The following is a 22,985-nucleotide window of genomic DNA, read 5'->3' on the forward strand; positions in this document are numbered from 1 at the left end:
GAGTATTTCTACTAGATTATATGTTTTTGAGGTGAAATTAGAGGATTTGGGCCTAAGGATTTCAAAATAAGAATTTGAGATTTGGAGGTCGAGTTGAGGTCGGATTAAGGTAAAATTGGTATGGTTAGACTCGTGGTTGAATGGGCTTTCGGATTTTGTAACTTTTGTTGGGTTCCGAGACGTGGACCCCACGGGCGATTTTTGGGTGAAATTTTGGATTTTGGTGAAAAATTTATATTTTTATATGGAATTAATTCCTATAATTTGTATTGACTGAATCGAATTATTTATGACTAGATTCGAGGCGTTTGGAGGCCGATTCGCGACGCAAAGTCATAGCGGAGTAAGAAATTACATGGTTTGAGGTAAGTAACACTTCTAAACTTGGTTCTGAGGGTATGAATCCCCGAATTTGGAGTTATACAAATTGTTTGGAGGTGACGCACATGATAGTTAACGAGCTTGTGGACGTGCACCATAGAAATTATGACTTGAATAAATTCTATGAAGTTGTAAAATTAAATAATCATATTATTATCCGAATATTTTTCACGTGTTATGAAAATTGAGCTGAGACTCGTATTAAAGAGCATGATTGGGCTATGCACCGATATTTTGGGACCCACAGGGTCGTGTTGCTATTCAATTTAATTGTTTTAAAATGTATATTTCATACTCAGTCATGTTCATCCATTGTGAAGATATTTATGGGATCGGGGCTGCCCGCCTCCAGCAGTCCATATTAGCTTTATATATATTATTATTATATGGAACGAGGTTGCCCACCTGCAGCAGGCCTTATAGGCTTTATTATTTTACGGATCGGGACTGCCCGTCTGCAGTAGGCCATATCGGCTTTATATCACGCTTGGGCTGAAGGAGCCTCTCCGAAGTCTGTACACACCCCTAGTGAGCGTAGATGATTATATATTCGGAATAGACTTCACAGGGCATGGACTTGCCTTACTTATTTATATTGTGATGAATTTTTTCTAGACATGGATCTTGTCCGTTTCATTTATATTTGGGGATAAATTACCCCCGGGCTGGATTGGCCTTATACGGTACTGAAAGTCTTGCTTGACTGAAAGCGCTCTTTGATGCCACTGTTAAAGCTTGAATAGTTAAAATGTCTCGGGCCATCCTTGAAAGAATCAGAAAGTGTTTTTCTTTGTCCTTCCACCATTCCAAAAGATTAAAGGAGCCGTCGGGATTAACTTCCTCAATTCCCTGCGATAAATAAATTTCAAGCTCATTTAGTTGTGAAAAATTACTACTATTAGAACCTTGAGAACCCCAAAACCCCGCTCAAGCACTAAGTGCTCTTACTCCCGCAGTTCTTTTAGATGATTGAGAATCACAAGAAGGAGTTGTAACATTTGGTCTAGCATGATTTAATGCAACTTGATAAGTATTAAAAATAGTTTGAGCATTTATTCTAATTGAGGCTATTGCTTCCGGAAGTTGAGACAATTCCTCATCTTCAAGTGTTAAACCATTATAAACAGTTTCATACCAAAAATGAGGACCTCCTAATTTCATACAAGGATTTAACAAAGCAGAAACATAATAAATAGGGGAAATATGGAAAAAATATTTTTTAAACTTTTTTCTCATAAAATCAATAGCAAGTTTATAAATTTCCCCACCCTCTGAAAAATGAACAAACAAATTTGCAAGTTCTGTAATATAAACTAAACAGTTAGAAATAGTAGGATAATATTGCCCAGAAATTGATTTGAACCGATAACAGTATTAATTCCCGGTTGAAATTGATTTGAACCGGTACTAGGGTCAACCTGACTAGGAGTAGGTAGACTTTTCCCCTCGGCCAAAGCTTTCAGACGAAGATATCTCACTCTATCTTGAGGGTGTTTCATTATGTGTCTAGCCAAAGTTCCCGTCCCCCCGCGATCCACCCGCGATCCAAAATATTTAAAACTAACTTCGTGCCACAAGTTTTACACTTAGCCTTATTTTCTGGAATTAGTTGAGTAAAAAATGGCCAGACGGTAGATGTTTTCGTCTATTTGCTAGGTTGTCTAGAAAAAGTAGGGGTAATAACAGGAGTATCAGATGATGCATCATTTGGATTAGCAGGGTTATCACTAAATGGGTTAACATCAGGAGTAGGACTAGTTGGTGTATCATCATCCGGTTGAGTTTCATCAAAATCTATTTTCTCGTCATCATTTTCATCAATAGTTGGATTAGAATAAAAAGTATTCATTAATTCATGGTCTAATTGTTCTCCAGCTCTAATATTTTGGCAAAATTGACTTTCAGTAAATTGTAATAAACTATTATCGCTATCAAGAATAGCAGGTGTAGGACGGATATGAAGTTTAGTTTGGGGAGCCCGGGGTAGTGGAGGAGGAACAGATTGAGCACTAGATTCGTCGTTCTTGGATTTTTTCTTATTTTTACCAAAAAGTTTTTTTAAGGAAGCCATCTTAATTAATAAAGTAATTGATTAAGAGTTGGAACAAGTTTAACGAATTGACGAATAACTTGTTAAAAATTGATTATCGTTGAAGATTTTAATTCACCAACTTCACAATTGTTTCACAAATTGTAACAATAAAGTAAACAATAGTAGCAAATATAGAAGAAAATTAGAGAGAGATTGTGATAGATTGATGATTTTGTAAGAAAAAATGAAAGAATGAGGGGGTATTTATAGTTGAAAATAGGGAAAAAGTGTAATTATAAAAAGTTTGGGATTAAAACAAAGTTGGGGGGTTAAATGGCTATTTTATAAATAGCCAACGGCTATTTTTGACAGCCCAACGGCTATATTTTAAAAAAAAATATAGCCGTTGGGACCGTTTGGCCCGCTAAGGGACCAGGTCAGTCCCGATCCCTGGCGGGCCAAATGGTCTCAGGCCTAGCGGGCCCAAAGCATAGGACTGGCCCACGAGACCGACCCAGGCCCACTAAAATCGGTCCAAACGATCTTGGCCCGTTTAGTCCGTTTGACCCATTTGGCCTGCGGTCCCGGGCCGATCCCGGACCTGGACTGGCCCACTTGTCAGCCTTAGCCACGCCTAAGTCCTCATTTTTTTTCACAAACTAGGTGAAGTGATGTCTTTGCTATGCACGGTCCCAACGTGTGACAATAAATTGTTTTTCAGTTTAACTAGAATATTCTCTTATAAAAGTTATATTGTAACAACTTGCTCAAACCTAATTGAAAAATATTTTATACTCAAAAGAGTGTTCATCGACAACAATTTTGTGTTAATTTCTAAAATTGTCGAAATTCAGTATATTAAAAGTATTACACTGAATCTCCCATTAAATTTGAAATGATCTATTCTAGTATTTAATACCACTCGCTACCCAATATCATTATCATCGCTAGACATTACTCCCATTATTTTATGCCATGTAAAGACATCTTTTGCTTTACGAATGTGTATATACATTCTTTATTCAAATACTTTAACTGTGTAAACATAATTTTGCTCAAGTAGAAGAAAAAAAAAGGGGAAAGTTCGATAAAAATTTGAACCACTTGCTAAGCGCCATATGAATCTCGGATTTCATTGCTGCAAAAATAATCATGCATATGCATGTTAGGTGGATAGTTACCATGTGACTAGAGGCGCTATCACAATTTAAGTTTGATGGTTCATCTTTAAGTTCTTATAATTGAATTCATTGCATTTTTAATATTATATTGTGTTCAAAATTAAATATACTTCAAAATTTTAATAATTTTTCACACAAGTTTAGATCCACCAATTGGTACACTCATCTTGCCAAAATATTTTCCACGTGTTACAACTTTATTTGTCACCTATTTTGGTGAAGTAGGAAAAAGGACTTTAATTAGAATAATTGAAAACATTAAATGTGTAATAATATTTTCATCACTCATGTTTATCTTTCGTTCAACTTATTCTTTTCTTCCTTTGTTTTTTTTTCTTGAACGAAATAAGATCAAAACTACCCATGTTGTTTGGTAAATGATTTATATATACCCTCTGTCCAACTATTCGTCCAAAAAACGCACGGCATTATTTCTATTAATAAAATTGCCCCCACGTCTAAAGGCAGAACCAGAGGGTCTTTAATTTAATGACGTGGCATTTTATTACTAGGCCACATAGCAAACTTGGGTTGAAACCAAACTTGGGTATGATACCCGCCCTATTTATTTGATCCTCCCCCCCCCCCTATTATTTTCTTTCTTTCTTTTTGCTTTTTTTTTCCTTTCTCTTTCTTCCTTACTACCCAACACATCACTCTGTCAAAACTAAGCTAGATCTGCCATGGATATGGAGGCAAGGTCTAGTGAGAGGAAGAGAGGAAATGTAGAGAGAGAGAGAGACAGAGGATCGTACAGAGAGAATGTAAAATTGTATTTCTTTCTTCTTATCTACCGTGTACAAAAATGTGCTTAATATATACATATTAATAATATGTCCTAACTAGCCAACTAATGGATGTAACTAGAAGAGTGCATATTAAATAGCACAATATACAAATAACCTCAACTACACTTTATATCTCTACACACTCGCACCCGCCTAAACCGCAAAAAACTCCTCTTCCTAACCCCTCTTCCTCCATCACCCCCACCGCCGGTGTTACCATCGGCCAATCGCTAACCGTTAGAAATACAGCATACCCCCACCTTTTTGCCTCGCTCTTTCTCTCATGTTGTTCACAACATAAACTCTCTCTCTCTCTCCCTCCCTCTCTCCCTCCCTCTCTCTCTATAGGGTGCTACTGACGATACTATTCCTCCACTACCAGCGCCGACCACCTGATCATTCTTATCGTAAATGGTAACCATTAGTGATAAGTAGTCAAGAATATGACCAAAATCTTTCAGCTATGGTTCGGAAACACCGTTGATATTTTATTAGCTTGCTTTTGATGCTTTTTCCACCTCCATGCTATGTGATTTTATTGCAAAATAGGTGTTAAAATTTCATTGTTGCCGTAAGTCCAGCCATTTTCTAAAAAGAATGACATGCCCAAAAGTTGAAGGTAATGGATACGAAGAGGGTGATGGCAAGGGAAATGGAGGCGAGGCTAGGGTACCCAAGTGGCGGACGAAGGATTTAGTGATAACAGTGAGAAAAATATGGCCAATCGGTTGAAGATGGAGGTCCAACTATTTCGAGTCCAGAACCAAAATGTGGTTCTTTTGGACTCAAAGAACCAAAATATGTGGGGGGAAACTGGTGACCATAATATATATATATAACGCCTTTTTATAAAGCGTTATACTTTATCGGTTGTTTGCTCAGTTAAGTATAGTGCCCTTATTTAAGGCGTTATATTTGAACGCAAACGGGCGGGAATGTATAGTGTGCTAACTTAAGGCGCTATAGTATAACTCCCTTAACTAAGGCGCTATACTTACATAAATAATCGTCACTCCCCCCTTCCCTAGCAAAATAGACCCCCCCCCCCATTGCTAACCAAAAAAACTCGAGTGGAGCCCACCGGTCCCATAAAAAGTGTAGATTCTCCGTCCCACATCGTATCTAAGGCGTTATCTCGTAGTGGGTTGCTTGTTTAGGCTCCAAATCACCAAATCCTCAACTTTCCAAAAATTTTAAATCGAGGTATTCCGGCTTATTTTATGTTAAAACTCATATATAAAAAATGCCTGTTAGTTGTCTTTACTGTGTTCTATGTTATTTCGTGATTGTTTTGCGATATGATTAATTTGTTATTTTTTATCCGGATTATATTATTAGTTTGGTAAAAATAATAGTAAAATAGAGAAATTGTTATTATTTGTTAAAAAAAATATTAATTAGTTACTTTTTACTGTGGTATATATTTTTTCGTGATTGTTTTGTGATTAAATAAATTTATTATTTTTATCTGGTTTAGATTATTTATTTGCTAAAAGACTAGTAAATAGATAAATTATTATTTTAGAAATAATTAATCTTATTTAGATGTTATTGTTGTACATATATGAATATGTGATTTAAGTACCTGTTAAACCCAAAAATATCTCAAAAAAGCTGATAGTTCAAACACAATCTCTTTCCAAACATATAAAATAATAAAATAACATATAAAATATAAAATTATAATATAGAAAATGTATCAACCTAATTAACAATACAGTAAAAATATCGAATAAATTTTAATATTAAAGATATTACAATATATTTAAAGATGTTAAGCAATAAAAAAAATACTTTAATTAATATTATTTAATTTACAGTAGTCGTCATGGAGGTTCCGCATGTGCATCCCGGACCTGCCTCGCTAGAGCTACTGTTACTACAGGTCGAGCATAGGTCTTCGTACATATGGGAGGGGCAGTTATTGGCCCAGACTTTCTGTGCTAGAAGAGTAGACGATATGTGAGACTTTCTTTGGGTCCACTATCTTCATCCTCGTATAGTCAGACTCCTTGAGGATACGGGTTTCTATAGGATTATTGAGATCAGCTGGATGCAGCTGGATTGATCGTTAATCACGGCTTTGATAGAGCGGTGGTGACCGGAGACGCACACATTTTATTTACCCATTGGCGAGGCTACTATCACGCTTCAGGACGTGGAGGTTCTGTATGGGCTGCCGGTTGATGGACACTCTGTAGCTTTACCGCATGCTATTAGAGATTATACGGGATTGCAGTACCTGGAGATATTGCAGCGGCTCACCGGTTTCCAGCCAGTAGATGAGGCTGCATTGGTTGGGGCTAGTCGTCTGCAGTTGACGCCCGTCCGGCTGCATCTGGAGGCAATGCATACATATATTACGGATGATACACCAGATCTTCATATTAACCGATACACGAGGTTGTTGATGCTGCTTATGTTTGGAGGTATATTGTTCCCGTACACTTCGGGAAACCTAGTCAGCTTGAGATTTCTTCATCATCTTGAGCGACTAGATGATTTACATGATTATAGCTGGGGTGCAGATGTTCTTGGTTACTTGTACAGGCAGATATGATGGGCGAGCATGGGCACGCAGCGAGACATTACCGGATTTTTGCCGCTGATGCAGATGAAAACATAGTCAATTATTTTCATGATTATAACATACATAGTCGGCGAGGACGTGGTCCCCAACAAGGGGGCGTTAAGGCACCTGTTGAGGATGTTGGAGTTGATCAGTCGGGTGACCACCATGAGCCAGACCATGCTCCTAGAGATATGCCGTCATTCAGCCTTCAGCTTACTCCAGGGACTTCACAGGTGATCTCGTCAGCTCCATTGTTGATCGCGGGCACGACCATTACGCGATAGGAGTGGGATCAGTATTTTCCTGATCCTCCAGAGCCATCGACGGTTGTTGATGATCGTCCGACACGAGATGTGGATAGTGGGCACCGACTGAGTTATGGCTCATCATCGAGGGATCTTTCACAGTATTTGGTTAGTTTGTATTACTATTATTTATATTTATTTTTATCTCATTGATTAGTCATAAATATCTAAAGCATTTTTTTAAGGCATCATCCTCGCCCATCACGGATGCCACTTTGTGTGATACTGACATGCCTGAGACAGATGATTATATTCAGGAGCCCGCCGAGACCATGGTAAGAAAATTTAATTTTTTTAGCTAATACGTACATTACTAATATATATTTCATATACTAAAATATCTTATTATTCTGTAGGTTACTGCTGGACCGACGGCCTCTTCTATCGAGCCTGCCAACCTTACTGACGATCATGATGCAGCGCATCCTCCGATAAAGAGAGGACGTGATGAGAATAATCCTGATAGTATAGCCGGGCGGGATGGGATACGTCTTAGGCCAGCAGCTGCTTTAAAGCATACAGGTTGTGGGACACATTGACTTTTTTTATTTTATGTACATATGACATTCAGTAAATCATAGCAACATTATTTATGGTTTACATTATATGCGCATTATGTTTTTATTTCTCGGGTTCTTTGTTATTTTAATACTACGATACAAAAATAAACATAGCAACTTAACATAATTTAAATTCGGTACAACTAATGAAAATACATGACACGGAAAGCATAAAGATAAAATACTATACTCAAAGAACCAAAATGTGGTTTCTCCTGCACTGTCGCAAGTTGTCGTTGTAGTTTATGAATGGATTTTTACAAAATTCTTAACCTCTTTAAATAAGGAAAAAATCAGTCTGGGGTACAATTATTTGAGGTATAGCGCCTTAAATATGGGCGTTATACCCAGTTGAATTATTGTTATGTCAGTTAAGCCCAGAAGAATCATTGGTGAGTCACATAATATATATAGTGCGGTAAGTTAGGATGTTATATATATAACGCCTTAAATAAGGGCGCTATACATAACTGGGCAAACGGCCGTTAAGGTATAGTGCCTTATAAAAGGGCGTTATATACATTATGGTCACCAGTTTCTTTTTTCACACATTTTGGTTCTTTGAGTTCAAAAGAATCACATTTTGATTCCGGACTTATGTATCCCATACCATCTTTGATTTTTGGCATGTTCGTTTCCCTGAGATGAGGTTTAAGACTGGAGAAGAAGAAAGGGGGTGGTTAGGGGAGTGGGTCTGGTAACAAATACTAAGGCCAGATCCAGTTAATGGGTCGAAACTAAACTCAAATTTGATTTCTAAAAAACGTGTCACGTGGCCCAGTAGAAAATTACAAAGCATTAATTTGAAGGCCCACCTGGTCATGAATTAGTTCTCTAAGTCATGAATTAGTTCATGACAAAAGACTTTGATCTTCTCTACATTAAAGAATTGATGTTCTCTAATAGCCAACTAAGAAAAGAATTAAGGGATCGTTTGGTTTGAATACCCCTTATGCTGAGATAAGTTATGTTGGGATTAGTTATGTTGGCATAAGTTATGCTGGATTATTTTTTATCCACTATTTGATATGTTATATTAAAAATGACATTCATTGCATAATTTCTAAGAAGTTGTTTGTTTACAAAAATACCCTCTATCTTATTTAGCCTCCATCTTCTTGCTCCTTTATCCAATTGACATTTTAATTCTCACATCAACAAGTATTAAATAATTTTTTGAGGCTCTAGTTTTCAATTGTTTGAAATATATCTACTGATTTCTTCTTCTAAATCTTCTTCCTAACTTTAATCCATGTTTCCTTCAGATGTAAGATAGCTAATTGCCATGTATAATACTACTGATTTCTTGGTCTTCTCAATTTTCATGGAATGTGTTGCGATTTGAAAAAAAAATCCACATTAGAGGTTCAAACCAAGATCCACAAGTTGTGAGAAAAGCAAAATGGAAGATTATATCAAAGTTGTTCTTCAATCACTACAACATAGCTTCTACATCCAAAGAAGAGAAGAAATCTTCCCCAAGAGCAAAGAAATTTGTAGCGGCATTGCTTTACCAATGTTGGGTAAAGAATGGGAAAAGTGATGTAGCAAAAGGGTTCGAGGCCCTTAGGGCTATTTTGGTGAATTTCGCTATTTTGCCGTGGGATAATAATCCCAGCATTAATTATCCCACTTCTCGAGAGGTATAAGTTATGTCAGTATTAATTTTAATATCGGAATAACTTATCTCAAGTTTGGTAATCAAACAAGGTATAAAGTGGTATTAAATTTTTATACCAACACCATTTTTACTTATCCCTCCTACCAAACGACCACTAAAAAAATTTAAATTTGGAACTTGAGAGGATGGTTGATACTGATCCTCCCCATTCTACAGCGAAAATAACTACATGTCATTTTGTTCGTATTCTAAATTCAGTTAGGCATATTAATAAGAAACCTTCATTTTTAACGTTTTCTCTATCTGTCAGATTTTTCTTCATTACATTTGTTTTTGCTTAATAATTCATTGTAGACCCTACATTGAGAATATTCAGTAGAAAAAAAAAAAAAATGGACGAGGGCGGGCTAATATGAGTAGATTCAAATGCACCTTTTTGGAAGTAATACGTACATAGAAAAAATATTGAAGTATGCAAGAAAGATAATTTTTCTTCTGAGAAAATGGAAAATAGAACATTGAAAATTGTAAAGAAAATTAGCCATCAAGAGAGCACAATTTAAAAAAAGAAGCTAAAATTGAAAGTAGGACAATCTTGATCTATTCAGTAAACTTTCTTTTTCCGAATAGTGTCCGAACAGCTACACCTCAACTATTACACCATTGAAAACCTGCTACCTCCCACCCAACACAAGTACAAGATAATGCCTAACAACAAATAGAAAGAAATCACCTGACATTTTTTAATCTTTACTAAGTTTTGGAGCCCGGTCCCCACTACATGTTCATTGATCTTGTGTAGGTTATGTTTAAAAAACAAACCATTCTATATCTCAACTCAATACATAGGAGGAGATGATTTGTTATCTTGATTCCACAAAACTCTTCACTTCCTCTGTCACTTGGCCCAGGCAAGCAACAATAAAATTTATCATGATCATATGATAAATAATGGGAACCAATAACTACCCTACTAAAACACAAATCAAAATTGACAGATTAGCTAATATTTTCCCTATATAACTCAAAACCAATATTTAGAAACTACATTTACATTATGATTTGGGCAACGGCCCTTTTTGCGCGACATATTTCCCATATTTCTTCAACACCGCATCTTCTGAAGAAACATCCCATAGCTGCAAATGATAAGCAAAGACAAATTCTCAGTCATTTACAGCCCAAAAACCACAGAAACTAGAGCCGCAACAAACTAATCCTTTCAAAGAGAACACAACTTACCTGCAACTTCCCTTTAGAACCACCAATAGCAAGAAAAAAGGGGCAATCATCTGAGAAGGAAACAGAGAAGACAGCTCCCTGATAACAAAATAAAACGAAGTGGTCGTCATGATAGTACATCAATCAAAATGTATAACCGTCTAAAACCTTGTGTTCATGAAAGGTTGAAAGAAAAATATGTATCAAATAAATATTCAACCACAAAAATTTGCAAATCACATACGGCTTTTGGATTCCTTGATGCAATACAAGAAGGTTGATTGTTGCTCAGATCCCATAGTTTAACCTGCAGCACATTAATTAAATTAATCAGTGGAATAGCTCTCATCCCCCGGAATAAATCAAAACTAGGTACTAAGCAGCGAACAGAGACAACAAGAAAGTACCATCTTGTCCGTGGAACCAGTTGCAAGAAGCTGCCCAAAATACACGGGGAAAATGAGTACGGAAAAACGAATTAAAGGGTAACGCAAAAAAAAAGTTTCACATACATTTGGGACTAGAGGATTAAAGGACATCGAGGACACTGCTTTATCATGAGCATGGATGGTGAAACTTGGCTTTGTCGCAGAACTCGAATCAGAACTAGCAGCACGGATATCAAAACTAGTAACTGTACCATTCTCCAAGCTGACCTGAAAGTTTTACGGAACTCTATTCTGGTCAGCAATTCCTAATGTCCAATACACATCCAGATTAAAATCTCCAAGTAGAATCTCCAAGTAGATTTTAATACGGATTTATTCATCCTAACAAAAAAACTTTTAGGTCTCATACAGTTATAGGGAACAGAAATTTAGTGATTGGCCAAGGGGAAAAGATTACATGACAGATTGAATTTATCTAGTTTTTATTTTCATTTTAGTCCACAGGAACTAGGAAACAGATAAATACTTCTCTTTTTCTGCATTAAATAAAATTAAGTGTCAATCAGCAAGCAAATAGATTATAGATAAACTAATATGCACATAATTTCAATGTCATCCCCCCCCCTTTTTCCCCGATTCCATAGTATATTTACCTAACCAACAGACATAATCCCATCCTTTAGTTACCATACTAATGGCCCCATGTTGAGAAAATTATTCACAATCTCCACACTAACGATTCCCATAACAGAACTAAAGGTACTATCTAATCATGTAGCATACCAAACAAACAAAGCCTTGAAAAATAGATTGGGTAAGTCATAAACAGTGCAAGCACTGACCACAAATGAATGCTCAGAATGTGGATCCCAAGCCAAGCTTTCAACGTCAGCGGAAACTGGAAACTTATATCCACTGTGAGATGGATACCTCACATCCTTCTGCAAGACATGTTGAAAGTTGAATTAGCATCTTAAACTAAGAAGCTAATCCACAGTCCTAGCTTTCCAAAACAAAAAAGGGCAAAAAGGAAGAAGGAGAAAAGCTTTATCACCAAGCAAACTGTATGATCAAATGACCCACTCAGAAGAATCTGTGATGCAAATGGATTCCATGCAACTGCTTGAACCTGACAAAGCAGAGCAAGATGATGAATCTGCTTCTTTCATAATTTTGTAAGCAAGCTGCTGATTAATGTTTTACAAATAATTCAATTTTGATCAGATAGAATTTCAAAGAATAGTAAATGCATATTGTTTACTTTAACATGCAGAAGAGGTCTCCTACATAACAAAAGACTATAAGTGTATCGGGGGGTTTTCGGTCCTTGATACAAAACAATATGATGTTTAAACAACATGCTACAAAATTTTGGATTCTACCTTGTCAGTATGGTCGTTCATAGTGACAGTACAGCTTCTGGTATTCACATCCCAAACCTTGACTGATTGATCAGCACTAGCACTGGCAAGCATATTCCTGCGTAGAATGTTGGGACAAGCCAACATATGAACTTTGACTATACCTCTCTAACGCAATCATACACTGATCAATCAGTGAACAATCAGAAATCCATACCTATATTCCTTGTTCCAAGCGAGAGCAAGTACTGAATCGGAGTGGCTATCCTTTTTGTATTTGATGGTTTTCTACAAGTAAGAAAAAAAAAAAGTTTTTTTTTTAGAATTAGGTAAATGGCGCATAAGAAGTAAGTTTTGGGTTCACACAATTATCAAATCGTAAAGACCATCCACCATGCAAACTATCATTCCTTTTCTTTCATTTTCTAAAGAATGAGGTTTTAACACTGGTATTTGGTATGTGTTAAATAACTCTCACAAAATTGACCAGATTTGCTGCCATGACAGAAAAACAACAAAATGGTTATTTAAAGGTAGTTTCTCTTTTTTCTTTTGATGGGTGAAGAGGTAGTTTCTCTTCAAACCATATCATTGGTTAATTTAATTTTTAATATAGAAACTAATAATGCCAATAATCGACTCCTCGGCACATATACGCTTGCCCTGCATCGCATGCATAGTGTAGAGTAGAGGCGCAGAGAGTGAGTTAACCAAGAACATGTCAGTTGAACTGAAGTCCAAGCCCTTCAGACATCCAATAACAGAAATCGAAAACTAATACACTGCAGTTCCAACTAGCTGCTTGAATACTCAGACAAGCCTCTTATACATTAGAGCCTAACAATATCAAGAACATCACCACCTCAAGTTGCTCACATGGCCATCAATTAGAGCCTCTTAGACTACTAATATGGATAGTTCCTACCTCATAATATCAAGCATGAAAATACAGTACTATTGTGAAGATCGGGCAAGCCCAACAATCCATGCATTAATGAGTTACACTGCAGCATGGAGACACCAATCGTTGAATTATACGCAGTCAACTCTTTAACAATTTAGTAGGGTATCCCGCAAAAAAAAGGTCCACATTGGCGTTGAGGTATACGCAGCCCTTGTTTCCTTTGGACGGGAGAGAAGGAAATTTATTAACAGCATCATATATAAGTGGAAGATGACAGCCCTACATACATGAAGGAAGAAGGAAATTGGGACTACTAGAGATAAAAGCCTAACAATGACCATCAGTGATAGCCAAGTGTTGAAATTAACCTACTACTTTATTCTAAGGCTGACAAGTGGGCCGGTCTAGGCCCGGGACCGGCCCGGGACCGCGGGCCAGGACCGTTTGGACCGGTTTTAGTGGGCCTGGGCCGGTCCCTAAGCTTTGGGCCCACCAGACCCGGGACCATTTGGCCCGCCAGGGACCGGGACCGGACCGGTCCCTTAGCGGGCCAAACGGTCCCAACGGCTATTTTTTTTATAAAAAAAAAATACGTTGGCTATTTATAAAATAGCCATTTAACCCAACCCCCAACTTTGCTTTAATCCCAAACTTTTTATAATTACACTTTTTTCCTATTTTCAACTATAAATACCCCTCATTCTTTCATTTTTTCTTACAAAATCATCAATCTATCACAATCTCTCTCCAATTTTCTTCTATAATTGCTACTATTGCTTACTTTATTGTTACAATTTGTGAAACAATTGTGAAGTTGGTGAATTGAAGTCTTCAACGATAATCAATTTTCAACAAGTTGTTCGTTAATTCGGTAAACTCGTTCCAACTCTTAAGTTTTAATATTATAATTTTGTTTGTTTTATTTATTTTCTATTACTTTATTAATTAAGATGGCTTCCTTAAAATAACTTTTTAGTAAAAATAAGGGAAAATCCAAGAGTGACGAATCTAGTGCTCAATCTGTTCCTCCTCCACTACCCCGGGCTCCCCGAACCAAACTCCATATCCGTCCTACACCTGCTATTCTTGATAGCGATAATAGTTTATTACAATTTACTGAAAGTCAATTTTGCCATAATATTAGAGCTGGTGAACAATTAGACCATGAATTAATGAATGCTCTTTATTCTAATCCAACTATTGATGAAAATGATGACGAGGAAATAGATTTTGATGAAACTTAACCGGATGATGATACACCAACTAGTCCTGCTCCTGATGTTAACCCAACTAGTGATAACCCTGCTAATCCAAATGATGCCCCATCTGATACTCCTGTTACTACTCCTACTTTTTCTAGACAACCTAGCAAACGGACGGAAACATCTCCCATTTGGCCATTTTTTACTCGACTAATTCCAGAAAATAAGGCTAAGTGTAAAACTTGTGGCACGAAGTTAGTTTTTAAATATTTTGGATCGCGGGGGGACGGGAACTTTGGCTAGACACATAATGAAACACCCTCAAGATAGAGTGAGATATCTTCGTCTGAAAGCTTTGGCCGAGGGGAAAAGTCTACCTACTCCTAGTCAGGTTGACCTTAGTACTGGTTCAAATCAATTTCAACCGGGAATTAACACTGTTACCGGTGGTATTTTATATTATGATCCAAAAAAAGATCGGGAAGAATTGGCAAAAATGGTAACTGTTATGTGTTTACCCTATAATTTTCCTTCTGACCCTAACTTTGTGCATTATATTAGAAAAAATTTTAATCCTACTTATAAAGGTTTTTCTCGCACAACCGTAAAGAGCGATATTTATAAATATAAACATGAATATGAACAATATTTGCGCTATTTATTTACTCATATAAATTGTCGTGTTGCTATTACAACTGATATTGGTAGAAGTGGTAACGACTGTGATTACCTTACTGTTACCAGTCATTGGATTGATGAGGATTGGATAATGCAAAAGCGCATTATTTCTTATAGAATAATTAATTCACGTCACACAGGGCAGTTTATTGCTAGCACAGTTACAGATATTTGTAGATATTTTTGCATTAGTGATAAAATAATGTCAATTTCAATGGATAATGCTACTAGTAACACAAATGCTATAGCCTTTCTTACCACTACGCTAAATCCTGCATTTAGTGATATTTTTCATGTTAGATGTATTTGTCATATTTACCATTTAATTGTGGGTGATGGTATGAGAATTTTAAATATTGAAATTGAAAAGGTTAAAATGGCTCTTAACTGGCTTTTTTATTCAAGCCGTAGAAGTAGACTTAGAGAATATTTTAAAAGATGCGATGAATTTGGCCTAAGAGAAAGAAAGGTTCCTAAACCTTGTCCAACTAGATGGAATTACATGTATGAAAGTTTGGTTGTTGCATATGAATATAGAAACCCCATAAACTCAACATTTAATGCACATGTAAGTGGTGATGATGATGAGCACCTTACAAATGGGGATTGGGCTAATGTTAAAATACTTGTAGATTTTTTAGAAAAATTTCATATTGCTACAAATAAATTTTCTGGGCAATATTATCCTACTATTTCTAACTGTTTAGTTTATATTGCAGAACTTGCAAATTTGTTTGCTCATTTTTCAAAGGGTGGGGAAATTTATAAACTTGCTATTGATTCTATGAGAAAAAAGTTTAAAAAATATTTTTTCCCTATTCCCCCTATTTATGATGTTTCTGCTTTGTTAAATCCTTGTATGAAATTAGGAGGCCCTCATTTGTGGTATGAAACTGTTTATAATAGTTTAGCACTTGAAGATAAGGAATTGTCTCAACTTCCGGAAGCAATAGCCTCAATTAGAATAAATGCTCAAACTATTTTTAATACTTATCAAGTTGCATTAAATCATGCTAGACCAAATGTTCCAACTATTTCTTCTTCTGATTCTCAATCATCTAAAAGAACTGCGGGAGTAAGAGCACTTAGTGTTTGGGCGGGGTTTAGGGGTTCTCAAGGTTCTAGTAGTAGTGATTTTTCACAACTAAATGAGCTTGAAGTTTATTTGTCGCAGGGAATTGAGGAAGTAAATCCCGACGGCTCCTTTAATCTTTTGGAATGGTGAAAGGATAAAGAAAAACACTTTCCGGTTCTTTCAAGGATGGCCCGAGACATTTTAACTATTCAAGCTTCAACAGTGGCATCAAAGAGCGCTTTCAGTCAAGCAAGACTTCAACTAGGTGATTATAGAGCATCTATGAGGGAGAGCTTGGAAAAATCAGTACTTTTCAGAGATTGGATCCGGTCGGAAAGAAGAAATTTTGGACTTGCTGAATCACAACCAGATGAAGACGAAGCTTACAAAGAAATGCTAGCTGAACTTGCGGAGGATGTTGCTTCGCCCGGAAGTGGCGATGACCAAGCTACTTTTCCGCCACCACCAACGGAAATTCCTCCGGACCTTGATAAATTTATGAAGTTTGTAAGAGATACCATGTAACTTGTATGAACAAAAATTAATATGTATTATGTAACTTGTATTTTGGCACATCTTGATTAGTTTCTTTTTCTTTTCAATGGTGGTATTAGCACCTTGTTGTGCTCATTCCATAGGGGGATGAAGACTAAGAAAGATATTGCCATATTTTTTAATGCTATAATAAAATTACAAGGCATTGCTTTGAACATCTCTTTACAATATTTTCGTCTTTAGACTTTAAATTTGAATTAAAAACAACAACAACAAACCCAGTTTGATCCCAACAGGTAGGGTCTGGGGAGGGTAGTCTGTACGCAGACCTTAAAAAATATTTAAAAATTTAGGTCACAATTTTATAATAAATTTTACAAGGCATTGCCTTAGATATTATTTTAACATCCTTTTGTCTCTAATTTCTATTTAATTTTTTTTTTTTAAATCCGTTGGACCCACTTAGCCCATTTAGCCCGCGGGGCGGGACCGTTTAGCCCGGTACCAAACGGTCCCGGTCTCGGGCCGGTCCTTACAAAAAGACTGTTTAGCCCGGGACCGTTTGGCCCGTTTAATTTGGGACCGGCCCGGGACCGTTTGGCCCGTTTAATTTGGGACCGGCCCGGGACCGTTTGGACCGGCCCACTTAGCCCGTTTAGGCCCGGGACCGGCCCACTTGCCACCCTTACTTTATTCAACAGAGAAACCAGGAAACTAGTCCACATGTTTTCTACCTTAACATATAAAACTAATTTCAGCTGAACAAGCTGACTTAGCATACAAGACCATTCCAATTGAAAGTTGGATTAAAGATTACCTTCTTCCCCTTTTTCTTTATGTCAGCGATTCCACCTAATACAGCAGCTGGTTGCACCTCATCCAACTACAAAGAATGAAGATAGTGCGATACGATCAGTAGTGAGTCGGGAGTTCATCAAGATCAGTGTGCAGCCACTTACTATGTCTAGGTCCCAAATTTCAATTGCTAGTTCCATTGAGCCCACAGCTATGAAGTTCCCTATCAACATATAACTCATTTATTAACATGAGCAAAGGAAGTACACCATCAAATATACAAAGATCAACTATTATAAATCTAAGATCAAACTGCATTAAATAGATTCATTGTGCCTAATTTCGGCGGTAAAATGGGTAAAAGAAAAGAAAAAATACTGAGGAGAAAAGAGTGAAACAATGGAAGAGCATATAGCCCGATCGCAAATTAATGTTTGCGGATGGTTTTGAAAGGTTTGCCTTCTAAACAAGTGTGTAGTGCTGGTGGCTGCCATTCTACCAAACGCTACAGGCCAGGAAAAAGGTAAGCAGGGTGAGAGAAATGCAACTTAAATAGACTTTATCATAGCATTTTTATTAAAAGGTCATCTTATATGGCAAATGAATCTCTTAGCTTAATACTAATTATAAAAAAGCAGTACTCCTATATCGTAGTGAGCAGCATAATTTCTTTAGCCTCTGAAATTATTGAAATCTACCAAGGTAAGGAAGCACAGGGAAGCGCCGATGCCAAGGGCTTTAGAGCAAAATCAACTAAAGAGTGGGCTTTTAGTGAAGAACAAGTGCTAATGAACAATTGCCAAAAAAATGATGTCAATGATTAGAGCATGTCCAAACAATTATTATCTGGACAAGAGAAATGAAAAACATAGATAACGAAGTGAAATATAAGAAGTAAAAATGATGTCAAAGAATTGCTTCTGAAAGTTATATATGTTCAACAACCACTAAGAGAAAAAACTTCAGTAGCAAGCTCAACTTCAAGCAGAACCTTACCTTTCCCCTCGTCACTTTTAATAGGGCAATCGAGCCATGCTGTGCAGAGAGGAAACGCAGGAATAATAATCTCATGATGAACATACATGTTTACAGTACCATCTGATAAAACTTCCAAAATCCAAATCTGCTGGCACGGATGAACGTTACAAAATTAAAGGTGGCCAAATGAAATTACCAGGGGCATACAGATGAAAGTATAATTAAGTCTGAAGTTAGTTTTACTTGCCTCAAGATGACTGACATCATCATCATTGCTTGCACAAACTATAATAGAATCATCAGGCTTTATTGTCATATCCTCATCCTCCTCTGAGTCACTGTCCTGAGAGAAGAATTTCATCCGTAAGTAAAATGGAAAATACTTCAAAGGAGCCAACGTGAGGGACTGAGGGAAAACAAATGGTCATTCTGCAACCTTATCCTTGAGATATGGGTCCATGTCATTACTTGGGTAGTACAAGTCTTTGAGTCCCGAACCGAAAAGCTCAATGCCTGACAACACCAAACACATGCAATGAGAGAGAGAGAGATGCAAACTGAATCAAAATCCATTTAAAATTTGACAATTAGGAATAAAAGTGGGAACAGCTTTCCAAGTAAAAACTGATATGTCATAGTGGAGACTAAGCTAGTCCCTGGGTGCCAGTAGAGGCGGATTTAGGATTTAGTTTCATGGGTTCAACCTCTAAGTTTTTTAGCATTGAACCCATTGTATTCTTAAAATTATGGGTTAAGACATGTTATTTGTTGCAATATTAATGAATTTTTATCCATATATTTATGCTCTGCGTCGAAAATAATGGGTTCAGATGAACACGGTGCCCGAGTGCTTCATCAGTTACGCTATATATAATAATGAAGGGAAAAAAACAGTATTCAACCCAAGTGAACATATCAGCTAATAGGGTTATTGAGTTACCATCCTCCTCATCATCGTAGTTTTCCATCTTCAATTCCTTTAAACCATTTGTTATGTTATCAGTTTCTGGAGAGACATCTTTTGTAGCTTTTCCAAGTGCATTAGCAGCTGCTAATGCAACAGCAACTTCATCATCCTCGTTTTCCTTGGATTCATCAACATTCATATCTTCTTCAGCTTCCTCATTATCACTATCTTCACTGCAAGGAAAATAAAGCAACAGACTTTCAAGAGTAAGGCAAAGCAACGATTACACAAAAGGAAGTTTCAAGTTCGGTTCCAATACAATACAAACAATACAATAACTAGTAACTACGCCTCAGTCCCAAACAAAATTGGGGTCGACAATATGAATACTTACTTCTTTCTTTAAGCTCAACTCAAATAATAAAATAGTAGTAATAATATTAAAAGTTCTCCAACAAATTTAAAGCTTTTTCTTCCATTGTGCAATCTCTTTGGCTAAGTCTGCATTGATTCCAACGACTTGATGTTCTTTCGAGATAACTTCTTTCCATGTGATTTTAGGTCTAGCTTGTTCCATTTCTAACACCTTCACTGACCATAGTTTCAAACCTACGGACCAGTACATCTTTAGGGCGATGCAAGACATGATAACAGTATCAAGTTCAGTTCCAATTACCAAATATTCTAGGTCTTAAATAGGTCAATATCATTTATTTTTAGGCATACCAAAAAAAACTTACAAGAAAAAAAAAACAATAATACCTTTTATCAAGGAGGCCACACTTCAAAAGCTCCTCGATTTCTTCCTTTGAAGGGGGCTCAACCGCGGCTGGAACTGCCTTGGCAACCCCTTTGGGAACCCACGAAATAGCTGCTATCATTTTTTACCCTGCGCGGCTCTACGGTAAGGCAGGCGAAACACTTGCCTTAAACCCCAAATATTTAAGGCCCCAAAAATATATATTTTATAATTATATACGGAGTATTAGTTAATGAAATATTTCAAATTTTTATATTTTAAAAATTTTGATTGAGATAGGTTTGAATGAGTTACTCCCTCGAGTCCACTTTATTTATCTTTTTGTTATTTTTACATATATTAAAATATTTATCTTTTAATATTAATTAGCAATTAAATTAACTGTATTAATATTTACTATCTTTTCCCGTTTTTTTCATATTTATATTTGCATAATGCTATTTTGGGATTTGGGATGTGATGATTAGCAACTCCCAGAACCGAAGCAACCAGTAGAACTCATTGAAAACTTTGTGAGCATCAAAGACAAGACTATTTTAAATTTTCAGCAAGAAATCTCAGAACTATAAAATGGAGCCAAAAATTTTCAATATTTCTTCTCCAATTTTATTTTATAAAAATAATTAACATGAATTGTAAGAGATGAAATGTTCATTAGATTTTATAAGAAGTAGTACGCGGACTACTAGAGAAGTGAAACGCCAATCTGAGATGGATGAATCCAATTGCATTAGAAAATAAACATAAGACATACTCCAACGCCGTTTATATTAAGGGCAAATTTGCAAATAAATAATTAATTCAATCTTGAAATATGAAAAAATCAAATATTTTGGACCACAAAAAAAAGCCAAAAAATCAGATAATGTGGACGGAGGGAGTAATATGATAAATCTTTTCTGTCATTAAATTAAATAATATATTTACCTTTTTATCTATTTTACTTTTCTTCTATGTATACTTTTTTTTCATGTTTCTCACGATTTTACTTTCTAATTTTAATTCAGATTCTCTAAATTAGCTATTCTTTTTGGCACATTCGTACATCAAAAAGCAAGTTCTTTTGTGTCTCGTTTTTTAACAAAGGAAATTTTCAAGGTAAGTGTTACATGTTAAAAAATAACTCGGTGAGTAATGCGCTAACCCCTTTATCATTTTCACTTAATACCATATCTTTGTATAGATGAGAATTTAATATCGTGACATGCGCCTATCCGACACATCATGCTTATATGATGCGCTCTCACATTAGGCCTTTTTAGAGTCTTGTTATTCTATGAATTTTATGAAAAAAAGTTCAAGGGTCTTTTGATATATTTTAATTTTAGCCACCAATTTCATTGAGACCATTGTCGCACGAACATGTTGTTCAACCAACTTCATTCGCATTTGTTAACTGAATGGCACATTCGATGTCGTTCTTGTCATTGTTGTTTTATCTTAATTGAACTCTATAAAATTTAACTAAGAATATCAAGAATTAATGGGTGGCTCAAGAGGGAGGCTAGTAAAACCTTGATTTAGGCCCTCGAGATTTTGAGGCCCAAAAATAATTTAGTAGTGAATTTTATGATTTTATTTTAGCTTAGACAATATTAAAATTTGTAGAAAAATAAAAAGTATACAAATTTTGTAAAAAGGAAAGAAAAAGAGATTGTCTATTATTTAATAGTAAAATACTTTAGAACCTTGAATTAGACTACTTATATTTTCATATTGGTAAATATAATTTTTTACAACGATATCAAAGGAAATTTGCAAATACATGTCTAATATTTTATTTATTCAAATCATTATTTACTAATATAAATAATATTATTATGTAGAGTTAAAGGCTTTATATCATTTAAGAATATTATATTATAACAACAAGCGCGAAAAAATTGTAATAATAGTTTTTTTTCATATGTATGTATGCATACATATACGAATTCTAGCATAAAAAATACAAGGCCTTTTATTAAAATTTAACTTTAGGTCACTAATTTTATTGAGCCATCATTGTCCACAAGCAAAGCAAAAATTGAAAAATCAAAATAATCTGAAATTTTACAATTTTTTCTATAAATACAAAAAATGAACTTTGTAATGGAACTTTAGTAAAGAAAGTAATAAAGCTATAGTTGAATATTCACTGGAGGTTGTGCGTCGTCGGTTAACGGCACCGGCATTGGAGTTGCAAGATTCTTTTTACAAAACGTGATAAACGATGAGTTAGTTATATGAATTTATAAAGAGAGGGTATTTTAAAAGTAAAGAGAAACACCTTGTCGATGATTCGATTTTAACATATTATTTATAATCTTCGTGTGCGCTTTTCGCCTGGCTTCTTTGCGTAAAGAACCTAACTCATCTGAAGTTAAGAAAAATGAACCATTTAACCTTTTAACCAGTGTATGCTAAGTAGTGGCAATAAGAATCTGAACTTTCTGAAATTGGAACCAGAACTTGAATAGGAAAACAAGTGGACACACCCGCAAGGAAACCCATCTCGAAACCAGCGAGTTGCCTAAAACCTCCCTTGTTGTCTTGCTTGCTTTCGGATAAGAAAGACTAGTCACTTTAACCTACCTTCCTAGCTTTAGTTGCCTTAAGGCTTGTCTTTCTTTCAGAACCTTGTTACTTTTAAGCTGTCTTTTCGCCTGAGGCTTTCGGACAAGACTACTTACTCCAGTAGGTTAGTAAGCTACCTCTTCCGCTTTCAGGCAAGGGTAGCTCTGAAGGGAGAGTTGAGCGGAACCAGGCATAAGGAGCAACAATCACTATTGATAGTTCCTTCT

General features: G+C 36.0%; 1 protein-coding gene across 1 annotated transcript; it reads right to left on the minus strand.

The window, feature by feature from the left end:
- Nucleotides 1–9,998: 9,998 nt before the first annotated feature.
- On the minus strand, nucleotides 9,999–20,378 carry LOC107830338 (uncharacterized). Its single transcript, XM_016657859.2, has 16 exons — nucleotides 20,208–20,378; nucleotides 19,479–19,678; nucleotides 18,975–19,051; nucleotides 18,786–18,881; nucleotides 18,557–18,683; nucleotides 17,725–17,783; nucleotides 17,583–17,648; nucleotides 12,629–12,699; nucleotides 12,433–12,529; nucleotides 12,105–12,179; nucleotides 11,893–11,991; nucleotides 11,174–11,317; nucleotides 11,069–11,098; nucleotides 10,906–10,968; nucleotides 10,683–10,760; nucleotides 9,999–10,579 (listed from the first exon to the last, which is right to left on the minus strand). Exons 1-16 carry the CDS (start codon nucleotides 20,324–20,326, stop codon nucleotides 10,496–10,498), a joined length of 1,485 nt encoding a protein of 494 aa, XP_016513345.1. The 5' UTR covers nucleotides 20,327–20,378; the 3' UTR covers nucleotides 9,999–10,495.
- Between the last annotated feature and the right edge of the window lie 2,607 nt (nucleotides 20,379–22,985).

This window comes from Nicotiana tabacum, chromosome 17 (genome assembly GCF_000715075.1).
Source record: "Nicotiana tabacum cultivar K326 chromosome 17, ASM71507v2, whole genome shotgun sequence".
Classification (NCBI taxonomy): Eukaryota; Viridiplantae; Streptophyta; class Magnoliopsida; order Solanales; family Solanaceae; genus Nicotiana; species Nicotiana tabacum.

Excerpts from the sequence above, each read along its gene's own strand:
- LOC107830338 (XM_016657859.2), bottom strand. The coding sequence starts at position 20,326 with ATGATAGCAGCTATTTCGTGGGTTCCCAAAGGGGTTGCCAAGGCAGTT. Across the intron at positions 18,882-18,974 it reads ACCCATATCTCAAGGATAAG|GACAGTGACTCAGAGGAGGA; the intron begins GTTGCAGAATGA and ends TTCTTCTCTCAG. Across the intron at positions 12,700-17,582 it reads TAAAGAAAAAGGGGAAGAAG|AAAACCATCAAATACAAAAA; the intron begins GTAATCTTTAAT and ends TCTTACTTGTAG.